The sequence below is a fragment of the Ciconia boyciana genome, chromosome 7 (genome assembly GCF_034638445.1).
Source record: "Ciconia boyciana chromosome 7, ASM3463844v1, whole genome shotgun sequence".
NCBI lineage: Eukaryota > Metazoa > Chordata > Aves > Ciconiiformes > Ciconiidae > Ciconia > Ciconia boyciana.
The window spans coordinates 60,165,382-60,190,761 of NC_132940.1; the positions used below are offsets into that span (position 1 = coordinate 60,165,382).

The window sequence follows — 25,380 nt, forward strand, 5'->3', positions numbered from 1 at the left end:
CAGGAGCTTTCTTGCATATTTAAGCAGCTTTGCTCTCTAGTAGTTGAAGCCATTGCCAGACCTCTTCTATCCTTATTCACCTCTGTCTGCCCCTCGAAGACATCAGTGTGAAGCAGTGAATCTTACAGGAGACAAGACTAACTCTATATGGTAACATAATTCAGTGGAAGGAAGATAAATTCCTTGAAGCATCTTCTTTCTCACACACACCTACCCTTGGGCCAGTCACAAGCTGGTGATTGATTAGTCACCTTCTCTTTGAACTGCAGAGCACAGGAACATAAGAAATAATGATGAGAATAGAACTGATATATCTCACGATTAATTCACATTAAGGCCCTTTTAATGAATGAGATAAACACAGTAACTAATATTCATTACATGAGGTGTTAGACATCAGATTTATTTGTATTTAGGGGAAGAGACAGCATATCAGACAGAAAAAACTAGGAATGCCTAATTCTAGAAAAAGGCAAGACCAATGTATTTTCAGCTTTGTTTAGTTTGCACTGATTTTTTTATTATTATTATTTTGTAAGCAGATACTTCTCTCCTGGGATAGCAACTGGTGATACTGGAAATACAGCACAGTCAGAAGTGCTGTATTTCCAACCAGCTTAAAAGTGAAATTCTGAACAAAAGCTTTTTCTCAGGACATTTTAGTCCAGCCCAGCCAGTGAACAGGCTCTGGCATTTTGACAGTTCACATACACACCCAATGCACTTCTGCCAACTGTACCAAAGTCAGACTTGCCTAACTGAGTCTTTTTTTTTTTTTTTTTTTTAATATTCTTTTTTACATTTTTAAGAATTCAGTTCTTATGTATTTTTTTCAACCAGTTGTATCACAGCTCCACATTTTTTCATCCTGCTCTGAAAGGCTTTCAAAAGACATTTGCTTCAAAGGGTTTTCTCTGAGAGAGGCCTTCTTCACTTTTTGGTCTTTCTTACCATTAAGGCTCTGTGTCCAGGTTTATAGCATTCCTCAAAGCAGTCTCCAGAGAGGTTCATGCTTTGCTCTTTTACACCAAAATTCTTCAACAAAGAAGTCAGACAAGCTATTAAAATCTGTCCTCACCAAACTATTCATATAATGGCAGCTTTATCCTCAACTACTTTAGAATACATTTAAAACCTGTCATGTATGCTTTTTTTTCTTTTTTAGTAAGAACTTATTTCCACTCTTTCAAAGTGGTCATCTTAGAAGATTATATTTGGACTTCATATTACCATATCCTAACACAGATAGGAAGTTTTCACACTTGTTTTGGATTTTCAATGCTACTTTCATTTCAAAATATTAAAAAGATTTTAAGAATGAGGAAAAAAAAGAGTCCTGTACAAAAGCATTCAATAAGCTGATATTATTACATTAGAAGAAATCAATTTTTAAGATTTTGACAAGATGTTGTCCAATATTGCCTGTAAAAGTTATACTGGTAGATACAGATAACTCCTAAGATAAAACACATTGCTTAGGCTTCAACTGGTAAGATTTATCACGCTGCATCAAAGATTAAAATAGTCGCTCCTGATTCTTATCAGCTGCCAGCTCTAATTCACAAGAGACACCAGCATTATTTACACTTTTTCTCTATTTTCAAAAGTAATCAAGTGCAGTATGTCAGAAAAGTGGTTTGTTCTTAAAAAATTTATTTTATTACAGTGATTCTAACCTGTATTCTCATGGATGACCGACTGATGCCTGGGACTGCCAGGGCTCCTAGGTACAGGATGCATAGGCACCGTCAGGTGTAATCTGCCTCCAACTACAGATGCTTTTGTATTGCTAATGTTCCTTAAAAACTTTTAGGACTTGCTTCTCTTCCTCAAAAATGAACTAAAAAATGAGAAGAAGCAATAGTTTAATCAATATTGTATTTTACAGTCACTCATAACTATCACAAAGCTGAGTAGCATTTTAACAGGTTCTTTATTGTTTATGCTTGAAACTACATTTTTTTAAACAATGAAGTATACAAGCTGTTTTAGGGACAAGGATTGAGTATTATATAAATACAAAAATGTTTTGTTATTGTAATCATTATATCAGTTGTAGTTGTTTCTTATGTTGTTTTTCTCATCCTAGCATTTTTTTTCAAAGCTGGTATTATTTGCTTTACAGTCTCTCTGTTGGAGAAAATTTTTGCCTTTTTTTTTTTGAGTGTAAGCAAGATTCCTTCAAGGCAGTTTTAAACCTTCAAAATATTGGAGAAATTTAAAAGAAAAAGATCCCCAAAACCCAAACCAAATAGCTCACAGCAGAAGCAGTTTTTTTGCTTGGGGATCTTCCTCTGAGAAGGATATGCCTTTGCAAACTTAAACAGAAAAAACACAGGTATGCTCTTGGTAGGTTCAAATTTACTAAGAAGATGTAAAAGAAATTGCAGGGAGACAATAAGATAGCACTGCCTAAGCAAAACGTGCCTTGTGATTTGGCAGAAGGATTTCCACTTGACTTGGAGTACCTTTGTATTCAGGTTCGCACCGAACACCATTAACAAAAAGCGGGAATGAAAGAAGAGTAACTGGGTAGGTATCAACCCAGAGATCTACTGAATGGCATAAGTGATTGCAACTTGCCTGGTCTGAATTATACAATAAAGTAATTAAAGAGAAAAATATTTCTTAGAGATCCATGCATTTAAAGAAGTTACTTCCACTTGTATTCTCTCACAGTGACTACTAACAGACAAGATTCAACTCTGGTAAAAAATTATGTAATTCCCATTGATTTCAATAGGAATTTTACTTGCACTAAAATCTGAATAAAGCACCAAACCAATTTCCCAGGTCCTCAGTGTTTGCACCCTTTAGTTTTTACCATGCAATTGGAATATAAATAATGTTTATGGTTCGACATTGCTCCCTCTCAAATATTGTAGAGGCCTTACTGAAAAATGCCTTTAGCTGATTATGTGCAATGGCATGGAAGTGCTCAGTGATCTGCTATATCTGTAGATATCAAGATGCCTCACCTTTTGCTTTTTTGCATTTAAAAAGCTCATTTAGTATTAATGACTTTATTACTAAAATGTCATTACTAATATTTTATTAGTAAAACATCAGTACAGTATTGACTCGCAATTATACAACAGCAAGAGGTTTTGCAGCAGTAGCTATTTGCATCTTTGAAACCCTGCCCTTCAATGACACAAAAATCTTGCAGCAATATTAACCGGGCTTTTGTGCATGATAAACTACTATTATTTTTAGGGAACTGTACAACTTTATTTATGAATGCTTATGTGATATATGCCAGAAAACTGACAGGATGTTCTGCAGGACATCTCTTCAATGATCATTTTTGTAGTCCTTGACTGCAATTTTAAATTATATAACCTTCACATTGCATTTCACAGCTTCCTATATGTAATTATAATGGAGTGGCAGCTATGCTGTAGTTAATGTTGAATGTTGTTTTCTGTTTAAAGGTCAAGTCTATTCTAAAATCCATATTCTTAGTGAGATTGTCTTGAAAATTTGCTGTGCCTACTTGGTATGCGGAACAGTGGTCTAAATTATGATTATTTGTGGAAGAGGTTTCTCAGAAACTCTTCTATAAATAAAAGATAAATAAAGCTCCTCTAAAACGTCTAAATGTTACAAAAATCTCATTATTCTTCTCATTTGTGTGTATGTGTTATCCAACCTATAGCCCTAACCATCTGCAAACTGATTTCAGTTGCTAGGGATTCATTTTAGCGAGTACATGTCTCTTCAGAGAAGAAATTTTAGAAAATGTTAATAAAGATAATAATGAACTAAATTGGAGTGCCTAAAAGAATTAAATGCACACATGTATCAAGATTCCCTCTAGCTTGATATTTTGCACCAATGTGCCATCAAAACTGACTGAAAGACTTAGGGTGAGATGCTGTGATTATATAATCGGAATTATATTCACTCTCTGCCTTTGGAATTCAAGATGTGCAAGTGAGCATGCTGCAGAAGGCTCATTTGGAAATTTTGCCTAGGGATAAAAATAACCTGGGAAGATTTTAAAATTTTCTAAAACCAACCCACTGACACCAATCTTAATTCAGAAATATTGTTAAGGAAATTACCACTGATTAGCTAGAGGGAAGATAAAACATAATAAGGGTGCACTAATCGCATTTCCAGCGCAATGAAACCAAATCAAAGCAAGCTGTTGGGTCAAGGATTTCCTGATGCATTCTCCCTCCAGAGGAACTCATAACCTTTTGGTGCAGAGCGAGAAATACAGAGAGCTGCAAGTACTGCAAGGAAACAGTGCTGCAGTACTGTAAAGACCTAGCAGAGAGGGGAGGGGACTGTAGGGCACACAAGTGGGGAGCCGGCAATGAGTGGGAAAGATTAGAGGAACAAGTAGTAGAGGAGAGGAAGACTCCCATCTTCCTGCAGAGTCAAGGACCTGGGAAAGAAGGGGATGGATGGGGAGAGGAGACATCTCAGCACAGCCATAGAAAATGGGGTATTTGATAAGAAGTGAGCAAGCCCCCCTCCTCGTGAAAGAGGATCTGACAGCAGTCCGAGTTCTGCTTCCCTTATTCCAATCTTGCCAAGGTTGAAGAATGGTGGGAAGATCACTGAGTGAGCTTAACAGATGGGTTTGCATTTCTCATATTGCTTCAGGTTGCATTAATCTCTGCAGTGGGTTCTCATTTAGCTGAGAAAATGTCACCAAAACAAATGAACCGGAGCAGGCTGATATGCTATCAACAGATGTAGAGAATCTCTTCTGCATATTGTAGATAGAGGCATTCTCACTTGTCTGCTCCCTGCAGCCCCTCCAAAACTAATCAAAGATATCACTGGCTGAGCTGGGAATATAAATGTCTAAAATCAACAGATACCTCTAATAGAGAAATGGGTAGAATCAGTCAAGGAACGTGGACAATGGCAGGGAAGTGAGGTGATGTAGTGGAGGAGTCCAAGCAGTCAGGGAACAGGGACAGAGGACGGGTCAAAGTACAAAGGAAACACTTGAGTGTTGGGAGAACTGCCTTGGAGATGGGGATGATTCATTTCTGTCCATGAAACCATCAGATCCCTGCCTGCATATGCAATTCCATTTCAAGAACATTCCAGTACTTGTACTTTTCTTGCATCCTCTCCTGGTTCCTGAAGCAACATAGTCCTTTCAGTGTCTGAGGTAGAGAAAAGTGATGTTTTGCTGGGCTTGCCGAGAGTGTCCACAATGAAAAAAGGAAAGGATGGAGGAACAGCAAAGGAACCATCAGGGATTTGGTGCATTCAGCAGTCAGTTACTCCTGAAGAGGCAGAGGAGTGTAATACAGCATGAGGCAACACTGTATAATGGAGGACACTAAGCATTTCTGTTTAAAGTCTTAAAGCAGATTTAGGATTGCCAACAATTCCTTAACACTTCCATAAAGCAAACAGTGAATAAATTTAAGGTGAAAGGAAGGTGAGGAAAACTTCAGAGCACACAAACAACTTCAGAAAAATCAGGGAATACAAAGTAAATACAATCTTCATTTTGCTTTAATTAGTCTGTCCTTGAATGTTGTCCCAACACAGTAACCATTACATCTGCTAAAACCTTCTCTTTACAGTTGCTAAAGAAACAGGGAACAGAGCACATTAACATTGCAACACCAAAACTGAACACTTGTTTCTTCCTGAAGTTTGCTGTACTCAGTGGGCCTGCTTTAAACCAGCCTCCCAGATGACCCGAGTACCACCCAGCCTTCTGCTGCGCTTCCAGCCAAGACGTATCCTTACTTACCCTTCGTTGCACAGGGGGGATCACCGCCGTGCATGTTAACAGATGGGCTACAATATGCATCTACGCTGACGCTACTTACCAATGTGGTACTGAAAGGAGGATGCTGGATCTCTGGGGGTTCACATACACCTCTCCTCGGCTCTCGCCGATGGTTCCCCAGCTCATCCCTCCACTGCTCCACTGGTGACAGCAAACGCAGCCACAGCTCGTAGATCACCGCGCGCCATGAAGGCAGGGAGCAGCACATTCGGATTCATCACACCACATTCACTTGGGGACTGGCTAGATACTGTTTGACAACGCATTTTGCTTTAACGCATAAATTTGATGCAATGTAATTTCCCTTTATATATGTACTCTGTTGGCCAGAGTGGCTTTCCTGTTTTCATCAAGCAGACAAAAGGTTTAAACTCTATAAAAGCTGGCTGATATTTAAGTTTTAATAAAAATATTTCACATATGTCATTCTTTCCTTAGACTGACCTAGTCTACGAGACATTATTTACATAACTGCTGCAATATCTATTTCAAAAGCAACTAGACAGCTCTCTCCAGAACTGTAGGCTGCCCTGCCTGTCACTGTGATGGGTAAACAGTGTCACCTTTTCAGGGCCCGATGAATTATAGAGAAGTAGTAAAGTGCACCATCCATCACAATGGCACTAAGTAGGTTTTTGAAGTAGATTTCAGATCACAAATGCTCACATTTTTACTCACAAATGCTGTTTAGACTGTTACCAGAAAGCATAAATTGGATGGCTCATATACAATGGCCCATATGATGAATGGACATGACAGGTGGTCAAAGAAAATGAGTCTTACTATTCTACCAATAACCTTGTCAACATGAAAGTAGAGCTGTAGCTCTGCTGGTAGCCAGGCTGCAATAACTTAATGATTTTATTTGTTTGAACTTCTAGCAAACCAAATATACAAATGAGATACAATGCAGCAGCAGCATCAAAGCAATATTAGCAATTCCACCTGATTATGTGACACACAATAGACATTTTGTACTAAGGATGTGTCACATTTGAAAGAAAATTATTCAGATTATAAGTAGGTGTCACACAAATACCTTTTCACAGGAAAACCCTCATGATTTTGCAATGATCTTGCAACACCCACTGCAAGATATTCGAAACACACAACTTGTAGCTCCACTGCAAGCAATGAAGTCACCCTCTGATAGCTGAACACAGCAACAGTCACCACCTGCTAATTCTCTGTCCTGGTTTCAGCTGAGATAGAGTTAATTTTCTTTATAGTAGCTGGTATGGGGCTATGCTTTGGATTTGTGCTGAAAACAGTGTTGATAATACAGAGATGTTTTAGTTGTTGCTGCACTGGTCAAGGACTTTTCAGCTTCCCGTGCTCTGCCAGGTGCAGAAGAAGCTGGGAGGGGGCACAGCCAGGATAGTTGATCCAAACTGACCAAAGGGCTATTCCATACCACATGACATCATGCTCAGTATATAAAGCTGGGGGAAGAAAGAAGGGAGGGGGGGACATTTGGAGTGAAGGCATTTGTCTTCCCAAGTAACCGTTACGCGGGATGGAGCCCTGCTTTCCTGGAGATGGCTGAACACCTGCCTGCCCATGGGAAGTGGTGAAGGAATTCCTTGCTTTGCTTTGCTTGCGTGCGCGGCTTTTGCTTTACCTATTAAACTGTCTTTATCTCAACCCTCGAGTTTTCTTACTTTTGCTCTTCCAATCCTCTCCCCCACCCCACCGGGGGGGGGAGTGAGCAAGCGGCTGTGTGGTGCTTAGTTCCTGGCTGGGGCTAAACCACAACATTCTCATTTAAAGTTTTCCTACTTCCATTAGTTTAAATAGTAGAGATTACTGTGTAGGACTGAAAGTCAGGGAGGTTAGATCACTACCAGTTTATCTATAGCCTAAACAAAAAAGGAAATTCCCCTTTTAGGCAAAACTCTAGATCTTAGGATACTTTAGGTAGACTTTTTGAGGAATAAAAGAAAACACCTGAAGTTTTGTGAGGGTGCTAGGTATCTCAAAGACCTGACTGTAAAATTGTGCACAGCGAGTCATTCTTTGGCTCAAGTACAAGCTCTGAGTTTTGCCAAAGCCAAGGTACACCCCTGGTGATGAGTACATACACAGTGTGCATGGTCCTCATTTCTGCAGAACTCCATCGTAGATAAAACTGCTCTAAAATATAACTGAAAGTGGTACATATGCTGCTGGCAATAAAATCAATTATTTTTCTGAGAACATTGCATTTCCTTTAATCTGATGAATTTGTTAGCAACACATTTATTTTCATGAAATAAATCTCAAAGGCACAACTGTACTTATTAAGTTACAATGAGAAAATAATATTACATATTGAGTTTCTAAGTGATAAATGTGAGAAGCCAAACCCATTCATTAGTACTTTTTACTTGTCCATGGAAAAGTTAAAGCATACATCATGCAGGTTAGGACCTACCCTTGCCTACTTCATTTCAATTCTTAACAACAACCTCTAACCTGAAGTTGTTGGGCTGACAGATCCCCAGAATAGAGGCTGTACGGAGATAATGACCATGAGACTCAGTATGGAAAGTAGGCATGTCAGGTACACAAGAACAGGAGATGGAGAGAAGTCTCTCTCCCAAAGGAGAACAAGAACTCCATTCCTTCTCCACTCTGGAATAAATCTCTTGGACTAAAAAGCTTCAATGCTTTTAAGAAAGAGAAGCTGAAGTTTGTGGACTTCAGGATGGTAACTTAAGGATCTGACTTTCTACCAGCCCTCATATTTCCTACAGCCCCAAATTCAAAATTATATTAATAGTCCATAAAATGGGTTAGTTAGCATCATGCAACTTTCCCCATTTTGACTCATTACAAGATTTCCACGGTGCATTGCATGTTATCAATAAACATTACAGGCAAACACTGTCACAAACAAAAGGAAAATACACAACAGTTGCATTTTACTGTTAGAAAGTCAGTAATTGATATGCTATAAATACTAAGATATTCACAAAATATAAAGGTGTTTTGGAAGAGGTATCGTCCAAACCCAAAGCCATTCACAATCTGTTCCTATACAGTCTATTAGTGTTCTAAGTCATGAAAACAAACATATCTTTTAAAGAATAAAGAAACCAGGATGGAAAAATCCCTGCATCATTGGAATAACATACAATACTTTAAAAAGGAGAAAGACAACAGTAAAGCAGTGAGCAGTGAAATTGCAATTTTTATATTTCAGAAATATTTATTGAGATTTACACTATCTCAGCTAGGAAAGTAAATAGAAATTACGACCCCTTTGTGCACCCCCCAATATATTTGGAAAGCAAATATAGGGAGGTAGCCAGTGAAGACAGTAAAGAGGATAAAACAAGATAATCCAAGATCTTATTTCACTTGCCAAGCAACAAATCCCAACAGGCAGGATATTTTTGCTGACAAAACTTCCTAACAAAAGCTACAGTAAGATAAAAATACAAATCGGGCTTTTCAAGAGGAAACAGAGCAGATGTGTCAGCTGAGTTGCCACAGAAGAAAGTATGCGAGATCTGCGACCATAAGTCAGGAGCTCCAGGTATTAGCCCAGCACTCCCACCGGTCTCACTGCAGGAAACCTCATCTTACTCTTCCTACAGGCATCCCTCAAACCAGTAGCAGTTATACATCAACAAGAATAAAATGTCGCTCTAGACACAGCTTTCACACTTTTACACGCAAGTAAAAGATACCAATTCATAAACTCAGATAGTTTAAAAAAAAAAAAAAAATCATGTCAAGCCTTCAGGTCTAATTTTTAAGTTTGAATCGAGATTGGCCGCACGATGTTTTACCTAAATATGTTTATTTTAAGGCTGGGCATTTCACCATGGGTACCTTGCCAGCCAAGTTCAACAAAAGCTGATGTTTTCTAACTCTATTTCACCACAAATGACAGAGACAAATGGTCATATTACCTCAAGAGTTCCTTTGGCAGAGTAAGCTGCGTACGAGTACAGGAGGTCTTGGCTATGAAGCGTTTTGGTCTCTCTGTTGCACTGTTGTCCACTAGGATAAAAGCATTCACCGCTGTTTTTCAGAGTTACTGTGTTTGAAGAAGAGCCCGGTAGGTCAAGCAAAACAGGGTAATTTACCAGCTGGACATCTTCAAGGCCTTGGGAATTCCACTGAACCAGAATTTTCATTGCAATGTCTACATCATCTCCTCTAGGGAACCGTAACAAATCTCTGGAGAAAACACACAAGTAAACACAGTTTCAGTTTATTTCTCACCTAGATGCTTGTATGCATCAGTCCATAATTTTATGCATAATGTATCATCAAACATGCAACCCCCTCCTCTTCCCCCCCAAAATCACCCTTCATTTTTTTGCAAATAATTTCCTCCCAATTGTGCGATAAAAGCAACCACTTTTTGGGAAATAAAAATAAGGAAAAAATATTTATAGGAAACATATCAAATTAAAACATAAAAAATTCTGCAGAAATTATCATAGTAATTGTTTCAAAATTCATCTCTCTGGTGCTGATCAAGTTTCTGATATAGCATCAATTTAATCAACTATTGAATATGAAGAATGCAATCTGAAGTAACATTTCAGGGACTACAGGGAGGGCATGATGCTGAAAATGAGTTGTAATTATGTGTTTGGCTTAAATTCATCAAGTAAAGCCAATTTCCTAAACAGAATGGAACTGTTCCCCCAAATATTGTGCTAGCTGTCGGAAAGTTTTCCTCAGATTTCCTACCTGCACTGAAGGATTACCTGAGCCAACAGCTTGGCAAGCATACAACATGAGCCCGGAAATTATTTTGGCAGTACCTACCAGATGGGCCAACTGAGACTTCAGACGGATTGGTCTGGGCTTGTATCACTGGGTTTGTATCACTGTTCAACACCTGCTACCAGATGGGCCATAGGATGAAAATGGTGACGGCACTGAAGGACCACCCTCCTCCCCAGCAAATGTCAAAAAGATACCAGATGTAGAGAGTATTTTAAAGATAACTTTAGAGGACAGACACACTGAAGGGACAACTAAAGGCTTTCCCTACTTACGTAGGCAAGCCCTTATGTAAGCAAAGCAAGACACAAATAAAAAGCACCATCCAAATGCAGTACAAAAAGCTTACAAGCTTACAGAATATTTGCTGAATTTTGTGAGGACTTTTTTTTTTTTTTTTGGTCTGTGAGGCTCTCAGGACTGAAAAACAAGGCTAAGGATCACAGAGGTATTGATTTCCAAGCAGAGAGATACTGACACTGCCTGAAACTCTTGTTCACAACCTTCTCTTCACAAAAAGGCCAATTATATTTAGATGTTTTAGGGTCCTTAATTGAACCTTAAAAATACCCTGGCTGTCTTGCACACATCAAAAGCAATGGTTGAATAATGCATGGTCTTTTTAAAACCGTTATTGCGAGCAATAGGTATTTGAGAATCCACCAAGTGCTTTACGGGCACCCCTGTGCTATTCAGGACCCAGCTGCGAAGCTGCAGGCAGGATGCTCCCGGCTGAAGGCACCAGCACTGCTTCCAATGGGGTCTGCACTAACCCCCGGGAGAAGTCCGCCAAGGAAAGCTTATGACAGAAAGCAAGCACAAAGAATCCCTCCTCTACCCCAACAATACTATCTTATAGTTGAACAGACCTTTAAAAAAAAGAACATTTACTGCCTACACAACGTCAAAACCTTAAAAAGGCAGGAAGTGAAGTTATAACACCTATTATAGCCTAGAAAGGGCTCAAACATCATATACTACGTTCCAATGTCTAATGCCCATAATCACATTACACGGATGAAATAATTATTCCAACACCCAAAGGATTTAAAAAATATGCAAAAATTCTTTGATCAAAGACATATGTTGTATCCCAGCCCGCATTACCATAGCGAGGTTATTAGTGTACAAAGTTCAAAATCTTTACAAGAACACTGGACTTCAGTTAAAGACTTCAGAGATCCTGTCAGGAGGAATAACTGTCTTGCAGATTTAATCTTTTAAAATTATCTAAAATAAGTCTTCAAGCAGTCTACACAAAACAGACGAGTTAATCCAACCTGTAGTATATTACAAGTCTCCAATTTCATCTCCTGTGCCTGCTAATGTAATGACATAAACTTAGGCAATGCAGAAATACACAACGTTGTTTGATTAACACAATCATTAACACAATATCCGCATTTCCCTCAGGTGATAGAAACATTAATAGAATAAATAATTGCAAGAAACTTATCCCAGGCCCATAAGGTTATGGCACATTTCAACAAGAAGTATTCCGTTTCAATAAAAGGAATTAAGCATTAAAAGAAGAAGATACAATAAGCAAATTGCTCCCTTAGTAATAGAAGTAGTTACTTTCCACTTCATAATTAAATAAGCATGTCTTTGAAACTTTTGTGACAACATACCTGATTAAGTTAAAGAAATGAGCACAGTCACTATTTACTCCGTAATTTCTTTAGAGCATGTTAAAATCAAATTGCAAATTATAAGCACACGTTATATTACAATAAATCAGCACATATTAGACTACTTTGATAAATCTTATGAACACCACCAAGATTTTTTTTCTAATGTTTTTTTACAATTACTGACTTGCACTTGGTCTTTGATATAATTCTGCTGGCTGCACGGACTTTAAGTCAGAGGTAATTTAACTCATTATTTTTATTACATACTAGTTGGGTAACAAGTATAACACGTGAAAACAGTATTTCCTAAACCAGACCAAATTCAGAAACGTGTTTGTTTGACAGTCTGTCCTGAAAAATCCCAACACTTCACGTGCATTTCATAGTCCTTCTCTACAAATCATCAATTAACTTGCTTCCTAAAACTGCCAGGGCACTGAGATTCATAGTAGTAAGATTTAAGCAGTGGAAAGAAACAGGCCCCTGGGATGATTATGTTTCTCACTTTTGCAAGCGGCTGCATACTCAGTAGGAATCAATAGCAATGCGATTGCCAATTTCCATTTACAATACTGGCTTTAATAACGTCAGCCAAATTTTTTATTCCCTTACTCACATTAAAAAGATACTTTATTCAGCTACTTGTTCAGATTCAGTCAATAGGAATAACCACAAAGTTAATAGGCACATCTCAGTTGCTGTAAATCTGCATAATTTATTGAAGTGGAGCCACCACAGACTTAAGATTTGGTCTCAAGTTAGTATCAACGTTAATAAATATAACAATAACAGTCTGAATAGTACCGTGCCTTTATCGGATGCTCTCAAAGAGATTTCCACAAGTTATTTTCCTTTACTTTCTAACATAGATCAGATATTGAACTAATGTACATCAAAACAGGGCATAAACTTGTGTTCATGAGTATTCTGCTCCATCTCAAATACACTAAGTTCCTGAACTGAAAAACCACAGATAAAATTGCACTTAGAACTCAGAAAGCATACTCCACTTAAACAAGGTAAAGTTTTCCCGCTTTGCTATGATGACAAGATCAAGAAAATGTTTATGAAGACACATTCTTAGACTTCCTGTGTAAACAAGAAGTCTAAGTCTTATATTACTGCTTGATCAGCTGGATGTCCTGGCCAGTGAAGAACAGCAGCCCATCATTGTTGAAGGTTCAAAGTTCTAAAGCTACAAAAATAATTCAAAATAAGCTGAAGACACATCTGTAATAAAGACAGGCTTTCCGAGCCTCTGCAGCTTCGAAAGACCAATCTTTAAGAGCTGATTATAAAAGATAAATGAACATAAGCGCACACACACAAAAAATACAGAAATTTCATTTACAAATTGGTAACCATGGGGAACATGGAGCTGAAGCAGCTTAATGGAAAGCCACTTGCTATAACAGCACTTCTTACAACAAGGCTTGCTAAAGAAGGGAACAAGGTATGGCAAATAAGCCAGCTGCTCGTTGCTGGTGATACACTGGGGCACCGCAAAACACCGCTCAAAGGACACTGGAAAATTACAATAGGCCACTCCAACACTCAAAAGATAGAGTCATTTAACTGGATAACGCAATTCCTTATCAGACAATCTTATTAAACTGGTACAAAACCCCCTAAAAACAAATCTAAAACTGCAGTAGAATTCTACAGGTTTAATCTTAAAAAGCTACAGGGACAAAATTTCCCTTCAAATATGAAGACCTTCAAGTGTGGTTTGTTTGGGTTTTTTTTCTTTGAAGATTTAATGTCTGTACTGCAGTGAGAGTGGGAAATGGCCTACCCTTCATGGCCTATTAAGAAAAATAACCCAAATTCCAGTTTTGCAGAGTTAGAAGTTTATCTAATTTCCTTTTTCCCAAATTTTGACTGTAAATTTTTACTCTTTATTTTCTTCCAGTTCATTGCAATTGTTGATAAAGCAATTACTGGAATTTTAGGTAAGAACTAAGAACAAATATAAATTTGGAATTTTTATGGGCTGATTTTTCAGCTGAGTAGTTGTTTTCAAATTTTGGGAGTCGCAATGAGCTCACCGGGAAACATTTTTTGTAAAGCTACATCAGAACAAAGTGTTATCTTGCCTAATATGCTGTTTCCAACAGTAGCTGGTAGCAGATAATCAAAAAAGAATGCAAGAAACACATCATATGGGGCTATTATATTTATAGGCTTCCATGCATATGTCTTTTTTCCTAACCACAAACTTTGTCCAGGCTGAGTTTTAAAAATGTTTACATATGTTCAGGATTTCAGAACTCGTTTCAGTCCATTAAGAGCTGAGATGTGGCAGTTTCACCGGTGCCGGGTGAGTGCACAGCACTTGCACAGACCAACTGCTCAGCATATGCACAAGTATTTTTTTGCAGTTGCAGATATTTATTTGTATCCATCGCATATAGTGTGTACACACAGCAAACTAAATGCGTTCAGGAAATACCACCTGTCCAAGCCACATCTGCTTAAATTTTAATTACATGTTCCTGTTAATTAGGGTGCTCAACTGGCTGGTCTCCAACCTGCCCGATCGGATTTCCCGTGGTCTGAGCTGACTGCCACAAATCTGCTGATTCCAAAACAAATAAAAAAAATCCGAGTCCAAGAGAGGATAAATATTTATCAGGAGGTTAGAATATCTAAGAGAAACATTCTCATGGTGTAAACAGTTGACTACGTGCATCTAGTGCAGGACAGGATCCAGAACCACTTCAGCCTCTTCAGGTTACATTGCAAGGCCTCCAGCAACTGCTCCAGAAAGCAGATCTGTGACATGTCCTTTGTCACATCTGCCATCGCTCTCTATACAGTCTGGATATTCTGGGCATATTTTTAGCACTGATACTAATTTTGTGGCAGTCATGGGTCACAAGAAATCTGGTAACTGTGTTCATTCTTGTCACACGATGACCATAGCAATGACCAAAACTAACAGGTAAGTCTATTCAGATATGCTTCCTAAATCATAAAGTAATACTGGCCTACAGCACAAAAGCAATGGAAAGCTCTGGTTAAACATAATATTTGGACACTAGATATGGGTGACATGACTACGTGACATGCTTCTGCTGCTTCTGTTTGCCTGGTTTTTGGCCAGCCAGTCTCACCACCCACAGCAGCCTCTCCTCTGGAGACGGAGCTCTCATGGGAGGCAAGGCTTTTTGCCAGCCCTCCACTCTCATCCAGTTCTGCCTGACAGAAAAATTTATACATGGCTCATCAGAAGACAGTGATGAATGCGTGGTCTGTCCTAATGCTGGGAAAGCTAAAACCCCGCTCATTCTTGGGTAACAACATACCGCTTTTTCTATCAAAGGGAGCATTTACAGATCTGCACCTGCGCATCTCTACAAATGCTACATAGTGCCTACAATACAGATACCATGCTATTAACATAAAGGAGTATCATTTATGACAACTTTCACTTTTCACAGACGCAGAATAAATGTAATTTGTGAAACCATAAAAAATATCTAACATCAGGTAACAGAACACCAGCTCTAGATTTGGTTGCACAGTTCTCTATTAGAAAAATGCTTTTGAACTTTCTTTTTTTTAAACATTATGTGCACTATGGCTTTTGGGTATTTTTGATAAAAAGGGACTTGAGTCTTCCATTTAGAAAATGACACCATGAGCAGGCACAAAAGTACTTTTAAACAAAACTTCACAGCGTTTTTGTACTATGTTTGGGTCCACCTGGGTACCACCTGATTTCCGCAGGGGTACCTGACCCTATGTACCGTCTCCTGTCATGGTATAATTACATGCACAACAGCTTCAGGCCAAACTTCCCATTTTCCTGAAAAGTTCCTAGTCATGGGATTGAAGAAAACCCTCAGATCTCAGCCCATGCTGGCTTCCAAGCTTAGCTATTTTGTACTTTTTTTGTTGTTGTTGACTACAGAACTACCAAGCATACTGCTACTACCCAACTGCATCAGACAGTCAAATGCCTTTTATATTTTTTAAATAAAACCAACAGGGACAGTTCAAATCTCACTTGCCAACATCAGGATGCAAGCCAAACTTGCGTTCAAGGCAGATAGTGGAAGGCATTGAAAAATGACTGATTCTCTCACTCTGTGATTCCAGACTTTATTGGAAAACAAGCAATTCATTGTTCCTCTACACTAAACATTGCAAAGTCATAAATTGGCCATAGGTGAGCTTTCCAAAGCTTTCTAAGAAATCTGGATGTCAGTTATGCTGACATCTAGCCAGCATCCAAATCTTCCAAATGCTTCAGAACATCAGAATGCCAATACGAGTTCCAACAAGGGTCTATCAAATGATTGCCCAGAAGAGGGTAAAAACAGGGCAAGCACACACAAAATCCCTCAGCTACTCTTCTGGTCTATTTTAAGATGAGAAGATTCTTGAAAAAATCTACAGCTCTGAGTATCTGTGACTTCTTAGACAGCATTCACCTTACTTTTCAGCAATAACATGCCATTCTAAATTGAAAAAGGCTCTTTATGATCTGTTTGTTTAATTCTTCCAGTTATGCAATCTTTTATTGTGGAAGGAAACATCCATGGTAAAACCCAATGCCTCACCTATTCTAGCATCAGACACAGAAAGAACATAATAGGATTTTAAAATGGTGTTAACTTAATAGCATGCTCTGCATGTTCACTCAAAGTTCAAGAGCCCATCACATTTTAACGGTTTATTAATGGAAAAGTACTGATTAAATCTAATTATTGATGGAGAAAGAAAATTGTTGAAAACCGTTATTGAATGATGTAAATGCAGCAACTGAAGCAGTCATGTGACTTATGAGTAATCAAATGAGTTAAACTCTGTCACAACACAGAGTACGTGGTCAGATCCACCAACAAATCATCAACTGACATTTGTAGAAATCATCGCGATGAATCCAAGGCATACAAGCTTTGAAAGGTAAATATTTGTCAACAAGCAAGCCATCTGCAAATACATTATGTTCAAAAAAGAGGTTCAGTACATGTTCACCATAGAGAAATTATGTCAGTTTATATCTGTTCTGAATCCTTTTACTCTGTTTTTCATAATACCAGGAATTACTAAGTCATAATTTCAGAAGCAATGAGGTATAAATTGCATCCCAGCACAAGGAAGGCTCTTGTTTCATTCTTCTGTATATGGTCTTTCAAAGCAACGTAGTGAATACTCTCAGTATTTCATGAGTCAGCAGCATCTGCAAGTGTCTGTAACAAAAATCCCTCATCTAAGGTCCAAAAAATGTTGCATATGTACACTAGTGTTTGAGTCCAGAAATGGCTGGGCAAAGAACTGAAGAGTTTAGTTAATTCAGATCCTTTGCAAGTCAGCCAAAAAGACTTTGAACATATGCAAAATATGTTATATGGGTTATAAGTTTGATAGAAACTGTTTTGAATACATCAGATTAAAAAAAATAAAGACCTTAATACAATTTTTATTTGCAGTATGGAAAAATGCATGGCAAATTATCAACATTACCACAGTACTTTATAAATAAATTGACTTATCAGCAGAGCACAAAAGTACAGTAAAATGCATTGGCCAAAGCGAAGGTTGTTTAAACGTGTTAATTTGCAATGGACTATGAGCATGTGTAATCAGCTGAAGTCCTGCAGTCATGCAATAACTTGTTAAATTACTGCTTTTTGATCATTTAAAATCATGTAGGCAAAATCTGAAAGGGAGCTGACTTTGATATTAAACCAGATGCCCAAGAAATGAAAACCACAAAACTGTGGAAGTTTTTGAAAATGTTTAGTATAAGCAAATCACTCAAGGGCAGACAGGTAGGCAATGACAGAGCTAGGAACAGAAACCAGATTGCCTGATTCACTCTCGTGGGTTTCAGTTATCAAAGCATCTTACACTTTACTTAAAATAATCCTTAGTCTTGTTTTTTTTTTTTTTTTCTGAAAGCACTCACTTTGCCATGACATATACCTTGCTTAATTATCCAGAGACAGATGAGAATGTCATTTAGCATTTCTCCCCCATCATTCTGGAGACACATTAAAAAAAGGATGGTGATCATTATCCATTTTCAGAATAGTTAATGAACCACAGAAACCTCAATACAGAGAACGACAGCTCCAGACCCTCAAAATGGGCTGTTTTTCAAAATCCCAAAGACTCTTAATTCCAGATGCCAAAAGAGGAGAGAGAGAGGAGATACTTTTTACATTGCATACTTCACTGCAAAAAAGTAATTGCCATGACTCATTGTTCCTTTTGTTTACAAGAGGGTTTAGGTGAAAGGCTCTCCTTTTAGGAAAGCAAGCAAATCTTGCCTCTTCCTAACACTGAGCTCCCGGTCTTCATATGCTTACCAAAAAAAGGACTGATCTACTCCTTCGTACTTCTCTTTTTTTAATACAGTAAACTGTTTTCAACAGATGAACTGACTATAAGAAAAGTTATTTCAAAATATATACAGAATGGAGATATCTACACAAGAAACCTCTTTTTTTTATGAAACAATCTTGTTCGCAAGAGAATCTCTCAAAATGATGCCGTTTTCTTTCAAAATCAGTGAGATCACCACCGCTATTTTTTTCTTATTAACTTCAATAGTTGCTAAGTATCAGTCACAAAAGACAGGTTTTCCTCTATGGTATACAGGATTATGTGTGTATATAACATCACAACCTATATCTTTGTACAATTCCATCTAAAGTATTTTAAATAAACTTGTACTTTGTCCAAAGATATAATAGCGCTCTGTATGACTTTACCTAAACCTTTATTGTGGACATGCAAGGGTATCTTAGCCTCTCCTTTAAATACAGCAAAGGGAATATAATTTTCTTCAAAGTTTGTAGGTCTAATTATTTAACAAAGGGATTTACTACTATTTTCTCCTAATGCAAGAAAAGAACCAGGTTGCAAGCTCCAAACAACTGTGCCCTGCGTTTTCCAACAGGTTACGATGCCGAGGGCAATGCATACTGCAGCTGAAGGAGAACAGTAAAAAGACAATCCCCACCTTGAAAGTGTTTGCATACAACCCCGCATTCCCAGGCAGAGCACTGACCCAGCAAAGCTTCACAATGATATAATCTTCTTTTCTTCCCAGACCACAGGGAATATGTCAGTGTCTCAATAAAATGTGACCAACTGCATAATCAAGTCCAAGTGGTCTCTTTTACTGTCGGAGACAATTACATTTACTTACAGCAAGAGATCATTTCTGTATGTATGTGAATAGCAGTGGATGTTTCACTAACACTTTTCTATACAGAACACCTATTGATCAAAAAAACTTGAAACCTTGCTTTTTATATAGAAAATCTGCTGATCAAAAAAAAAAATTCTCAACACTGCCCAACTGGCAGTATTTTATTCCTTTCAATTGCCAATCACTAGGTTACACTGTGAACTGAAAAGCAATTAGATTGAATGCCGAGTGTTATTCTGACAGCACTGGACATCTTCATTTGAACTGTATGATTTAACTTTTGAATAATATCCCACTTCCCAAAGGACAATGAGGAATTAAGAGGGCATGCTAACCTGAAATCCTAGAAAAACTTAGCAATACTTAGAAAAGCTACCTATTATTTGAAGATTTAGGATTACTTGGAATTAGATAAATCCCCAAATAAATGTTTAATTTTTAAAATTAAAAAGAAGGTAAATCCTTCATTTTATCTCATGAATCTCAGAAAGTTAACCCCTATATACAGGAAAGCTTAAGACAGCCACAAGACAATGCCATGTAACCATTCTGTTACCAGTCTCATTTCCTTATCAGTATGTTAACTTACCAGTGCAATTCTAATGGAACTGGGGAGATTTCTAGCTGATATGTCAGCTTAGATGTTTTATGAAAATATTTAAAAGTTCAGTCAGGTGTATTAGTTAAAATGAAAACTGCAGGAAAAAAAGTGGGAGAAAGGATACAATACCATTGCTACGCATTTATGCAAGGAAAATGTTATCATGAATGTCACATGACATGGCTTAGTTCAGATAATCTCCATCTCACCAGCTGAACTGCATTTCAGCTGAATTTGTTTTTATCTGCAAATGCTGATATTTTTGAACCGACCCTTCAGTTCTAATATACAACTGAGGAAATCAACACTGATAACCAAAACAGTGTTGTGAAGTTATTTATGCTGTACCGCAAATCAAATTGCTTGTGGATATACAAAAAGTTCTCTCCAAAGGAGCAAGCATAAAATCTTATAAAGAGAGGCTTGGGAAGAGACCACAGGAGATCATTTGGTCCAAGGCAGGCTCAGCTCATCCAACTGCCACTCAAGGCAGATGCTTTCCTGCCCTGTTCCAAATATAGAAACTCCTTGTCTGTCCTAAATAATCACCCTACGTACTGCTACATTTGAGCACACTGTTTTCTCCTTTCCACCACTGACATTGAGAACAGACTAATCTTTTTCGCTTTGCAACAGTTTTTTTACATACTTAGGGATTGCTCTTATGGCCTTCCCTCATCTGATCTTGTCTTAAGCCAAATGTCCTCAGTCTTTTCATCTGTTTCCTCAGAGCTCCTGCTCCTGAAATCTCTGATTGCCCTCCCTGATCTCTTCTGGCCTTCTGCCAGCATGTCCCCACTCCTCCTGGAACTGAGTTCCAACAAATGGACACTGTGAATACGCCACTTGCACTGAAAATGAATGATTAGTATCCAATTATCGTTTGCCTCCATAAGAGTCAATTATTATTCCTCTGCTGTCCTTTATTCCGATTTCACCTCCATACCTCTCCAGTAAGTTCACCGAGTCCTTTAGCTCTGTTGACCTCAAAGAGGCCTCCTCATTTCACCACTCATTTGCTGCAAGAAGGAATGGTCTTGAACACATCTTTATGTATTGTATAAAATGGGTCAGATTTTCAAAGTGCTGAGAATCCACTGTTAAGAATGAAAAAAACCCCAAACAGCTCCCATATAAATAAATAAGCTTAAGTGCAAGACTTCCAGAGTTGTTGTGCAGTCTGCCTCACACCAGACTTCATTGTACACCAGCGTGTGCCGACAGCGACCTGGCCTGGCCAGAGCTGTGTATTTTCACTGAAGTGAGTCCTCCCAAAACATCAAGCGGGCTCTGACTCAAAAAGTAAATTTTACAAGGATTTAAACTAGAATGATAAACTTTTTAAAGCAGGCAAAACTCAAAGTATTTGCTTGCCCACTTCTAAGCATCTACCAATCTCAAGTCTGGAGCTGCTCTGAGATTTGGCTTTCAAAGTCATCACTCTGTTTGCAAGGAGAATCCTGTAAGTTTGCTCTTAGTCCAGCAAATTTGCAGTCATTCTCTCTCTGTTGCAACGACCTGCACAGTTCGCTTCAGGTCCATGCAAAAAAGTCCTTCTTTCTGTCACTTCTAAGGCCGATCTACCCACTTCATCTCCTCTCAGCAGTCTCTGTGCCACAAAATCCAAACCAGTTGCTCTATAAAGTCCACGGATCTCCAGTAAAGTGCATCCTCAAGGGGCACGTTACAACGCCTAGGCATACAGGGCAAAACATAGGCATCGCAGTGCAGAGTCTTCTAGAAAAGTCACAGGAAAGGGACCTTACCTGCTCCTCCTCCACCTACTCCTTTAAACTTTTTGGTATACAACATTCTCTACTTTCACTTTGCAAGCCCAGAAAGTGTAACTCCCTCCCCAAAACCATCTATTTACCCATATTTTCTTGCCTGTTCTAGACTTCCCTCGGACTTCTGGCCCTTCTTTATCCGAAAATAAAATAAACCACGCAAAGCGTCCCAGGAACAGTGGGTGGTGCTTTCATGGAGTAATACTTAAATGGTCTAATTCATTTTCAGCCTCTCTTACAATCAAACTAAAATTTCAAAGCCCATTTTTAAGCGACTAAAGCACAAATAAAAGACAAAAAACAACAGCAATACGCAGATGTTCAGGAATTGGAATCAAGGCTGAAAAATGCCCCCTAGTATTCAACATACTTTAATGTGCAATCACCTGAATTGCTTACTGCAAGTACAAATGGGCTATTGTAGTACTGCGATGTTTCAACCTGAAGGCCAGAGGGGGGTGGCTGTTGCTAGGCAGTAAAGAGGAAAGTGCTCTATTCCAAAGCTTCAGCATCAATTAAATCTTTGGGAAAAAAATGAAAAGCAGAATCATTACATATCAATGGTAAATTTCGGTACCTTTTCTCGTCTCTCTTCCTGCAAAGATATTATGATTCTCAGTCTGAGTTTGCTCTTAATGCGGCGTTAAGGAAGCTACAGACAGACACGAGGATACAGAACAGGATTCAGAAAGGCAGCAGCGGTGCAGGTTTTCACGAGGTATGCACGTACAGAACATGGTCATGTATCTACACTGCAGAAAATAAAAATATTGGCATGGTCATCCTGCCCTGCTTCTTACATCTACTATGAAGACAAAGTAATCTATTAAACTATCTACTAGCTGGATGAATTCTGGGAGGCAGATGGCCTATTTGTTATTAACATGACATGAATACTCGTATTCTCGGTAACAAACTACCTACGTGGATTATGCAGGCACAACATTTCATCCGAAGTTTCTTAAAAATCTGCGACATTAACCCATATGACACATTCACTGACACATAAAAAGGATAAATATCAAAATGGAAAAACTAATAAGGGGTTGGAAGTCTAGATATATTTAATCAAGCTGAACCATACAGAGCAGCTTCGGATTTTTTAATCAGGGGGAAAAAAAAAAGTAAAACCACAGCTTTAGCAGTGTAGCTACAGTCAAAAATGTATAAGCACACAAAAAAGTAAAACCTGACAATTATAACTATACCTGAAGCAATAATGACTGAAACACAGGCATCTGTAAAGTTTGTGTTTTTGAGAAAGTAAAGATAAATTGAATCAAGTTTTACTGGAAATCTTCAGGAAACAAATCTACCTTACTTAGTAAATATGGGAACACAGTAACAGTTTCACTGCAGTCTAATGTGTATCACACCCATTCTTCAACTTCTTCCTCCACCCACCCCCAAATGGTTCAGATTAACGGCCCATATTGCTGCGTATTCACTGACGCTTTCACTGCAAACAGAATTCTGCCAAAGAGAGAAAAACATGACAGTGAAAGACTCAACAATTCATGTGCATTTATTCCTCAGAGCAACGCATCGTAATGGCAAGTTACAAATTTTGCACGCATCTCTTTTAATAAACTGATTTAAATTATACAAGTGCAAATCCATATGTAGACATTATTTTAAAGCAGTTGTTCTGTTTAATGTGAAATCATTGGAGGATTTTACTTCTCTGCATTTTATGCTGGCTGAAAGCGTGCCCACAAGCAGTTTCCGTAACTCCACTGCCACAAAGCACTAACATGTCACCCCAGTGCAAACTGCAAGCTCTCCCCCAACCCCAATTAAAACTATACCCAAGAAAGCTCCTTTTAAACAAAAATACATACACCTAAATTTAAATCAACTCCTTCAATTTCTTGCAGGGCAGAGACAAAGACAACTAGGATAGCTTTTAATTATTTCTGAATTTTGGTTAGATGCTTAATCAAGTTACTTTTAATAAAAACTTCACTTTAAGTATAAGCAACAATTATTATGAGACCTGAGCAATTTGGGGCATGTTAGAAGGCAAAAAGGAGTAGGAAAACTACATTACTGTGAGCCTTGCTACTGAAGAAAATAATGATCTGGAAATGCAGGCAATATTGAGTGAAACAAATTGTGGATTTTATTCAATCTGATCGCCAATTAAAATAAATATCACGTGGTTAAGCTTAGAAATTCACTTTATCTGAAATCATTGTAGCACAGAACACAAGGGAAGATGCTAAGCATATTTTCAGTGAAGTTAATAGTTTTGTCAACAAAATACAATATTAGCTGTGATATTTATGTAAGCAATATCTTCCAAAGTGCCTACAGGATTTAGGAAAGCAAAAGTACTTAAGGCCTCTATTTTGAATTGCATGTAGGAGCATCTTTTCCGTATACTGTTTCAAACAGCAAATTTCCTTAGGTAACGGCAGTAACACTATATACATGCAGAGTCTTGGTATACATAGAGAGAGCACAAAAAGGCTACAGTCACCCAAATATCTGCCAGTCACTGTGAATTAAGATAAACTCCTTACAAATGGTTATTTTAAAGACAAAACTCTCTGCTTCTTTATCTTTCTTGGTGAATCTATACTGTCAAAACTGTCAAATCCTGCCTACACCTCCTCTTCTTTCTGAGGTTTTGTGATTTGCTTTGGTTTTGGATTGTGTTGGGAGGGGGTCACATACCTTTTTGTAACATTCTTCGTTGGAGTTTTTCTACCATCTCTCCTCACCATCCCCTTCTTCCCCCTACAAACTGTCCTTTGAAACCTCCGCCTTTGATGGCCTCACATCTGCTCTCTTCCTTTACCACATTTCACCCCGAAACGTCCCTTGTCAACTCCAGCCCACTATTCCACCATATCGTGTTACTCTACATACTAAGCGGATAGGATCAGCAAACAAATAATATAATGTATTTGAGCCTTGGGACTGAATAAATGACTGATGAGGCAGATACACCTTGAGTGGCGAAAGAAACAACTTGACAGGGGAGCTGGACCACCTACACCTCCCCCAGCCCTTCATCATGCACATCACGAGAGAAAGAGGAAATACTCCAGAAGCATGGCCTTATAAAAATAATTTACTCACAATATCCAGATGGTGAGTGGGGAGAGGAATAGCCTAGCTGCTGAGAAGTGTTTTGGTGCCTTGTACACAGGTTTTAAAATTTTAGATAAAAGTGATGTCAACTGAGATCTGAGTCTGCATCCACAAGTTTGCTCTCTAGGCTAGCAAAAGGCACAAATTCTTATAAAAATGTAATTTTTATTTTGATAATTAGGTTCTAGGTTTTATTTGACAATATTACTCATACACTTCATGACTAATATGCCACCTCTCTTTTGGAGGAACAAAAGAGCAGCTTATTTAAGAGGGTTTTTTGGGGAAAAAAAAAATCATTATGAGAAGTTTTTGTATAACTCTGTTATCCAGAGGCAGATGTGAACATTTACAGAGTTGAGAAGCGGGAAACGAGAATAATCTTGCTCTGCGTTATCTTATCTTCTGTTTACCTTGGCCACTATATTAGTATATGCGGTTTAATGACACATTTATACAAAGACAACAATAGCTTTATAGCTCACTGTATAGTACGTTGCTAGGATGCATTTCTTAAATCATCAACAAAATTACCCTCTCTAGGTATATATTTAGTATACCTATCAGCAATTGGAAAAATGGAATTA

General features: G+C 38.2%; 1 protein-coding gene across 7 annotated transcripts in view; it reads right to left on the reverse strand.

Moving 5' to 3' along the window:
* The window catches only part of NAALADL2 (N-acetylated alpha-linked acidic dipeptidase like 2), a 517,712-nt gene that overhangs the window by 239,954 nt on the left and 252,378 nt on the right, over positions 1–25,380 (reverse strand). For all 7 annotated transcript variants that reach the window (XR_012043446.1, XR_012043445.1, XM_072868000.1 and 4 more), the window contains one exon: positions 9,673–9,943. Coding sequence is in view for 5 of the 7 variants with exons in the window: in XM_072868000.1 (XP_072724101.1) it covers positions 9,673–9,943 (271 nt within the window). In the remaining 2 variants the exon portion in view is untranslated. The remainder of the gene's footprint in view (positions 1–9,672; positions 9,944–25,380) is intronic.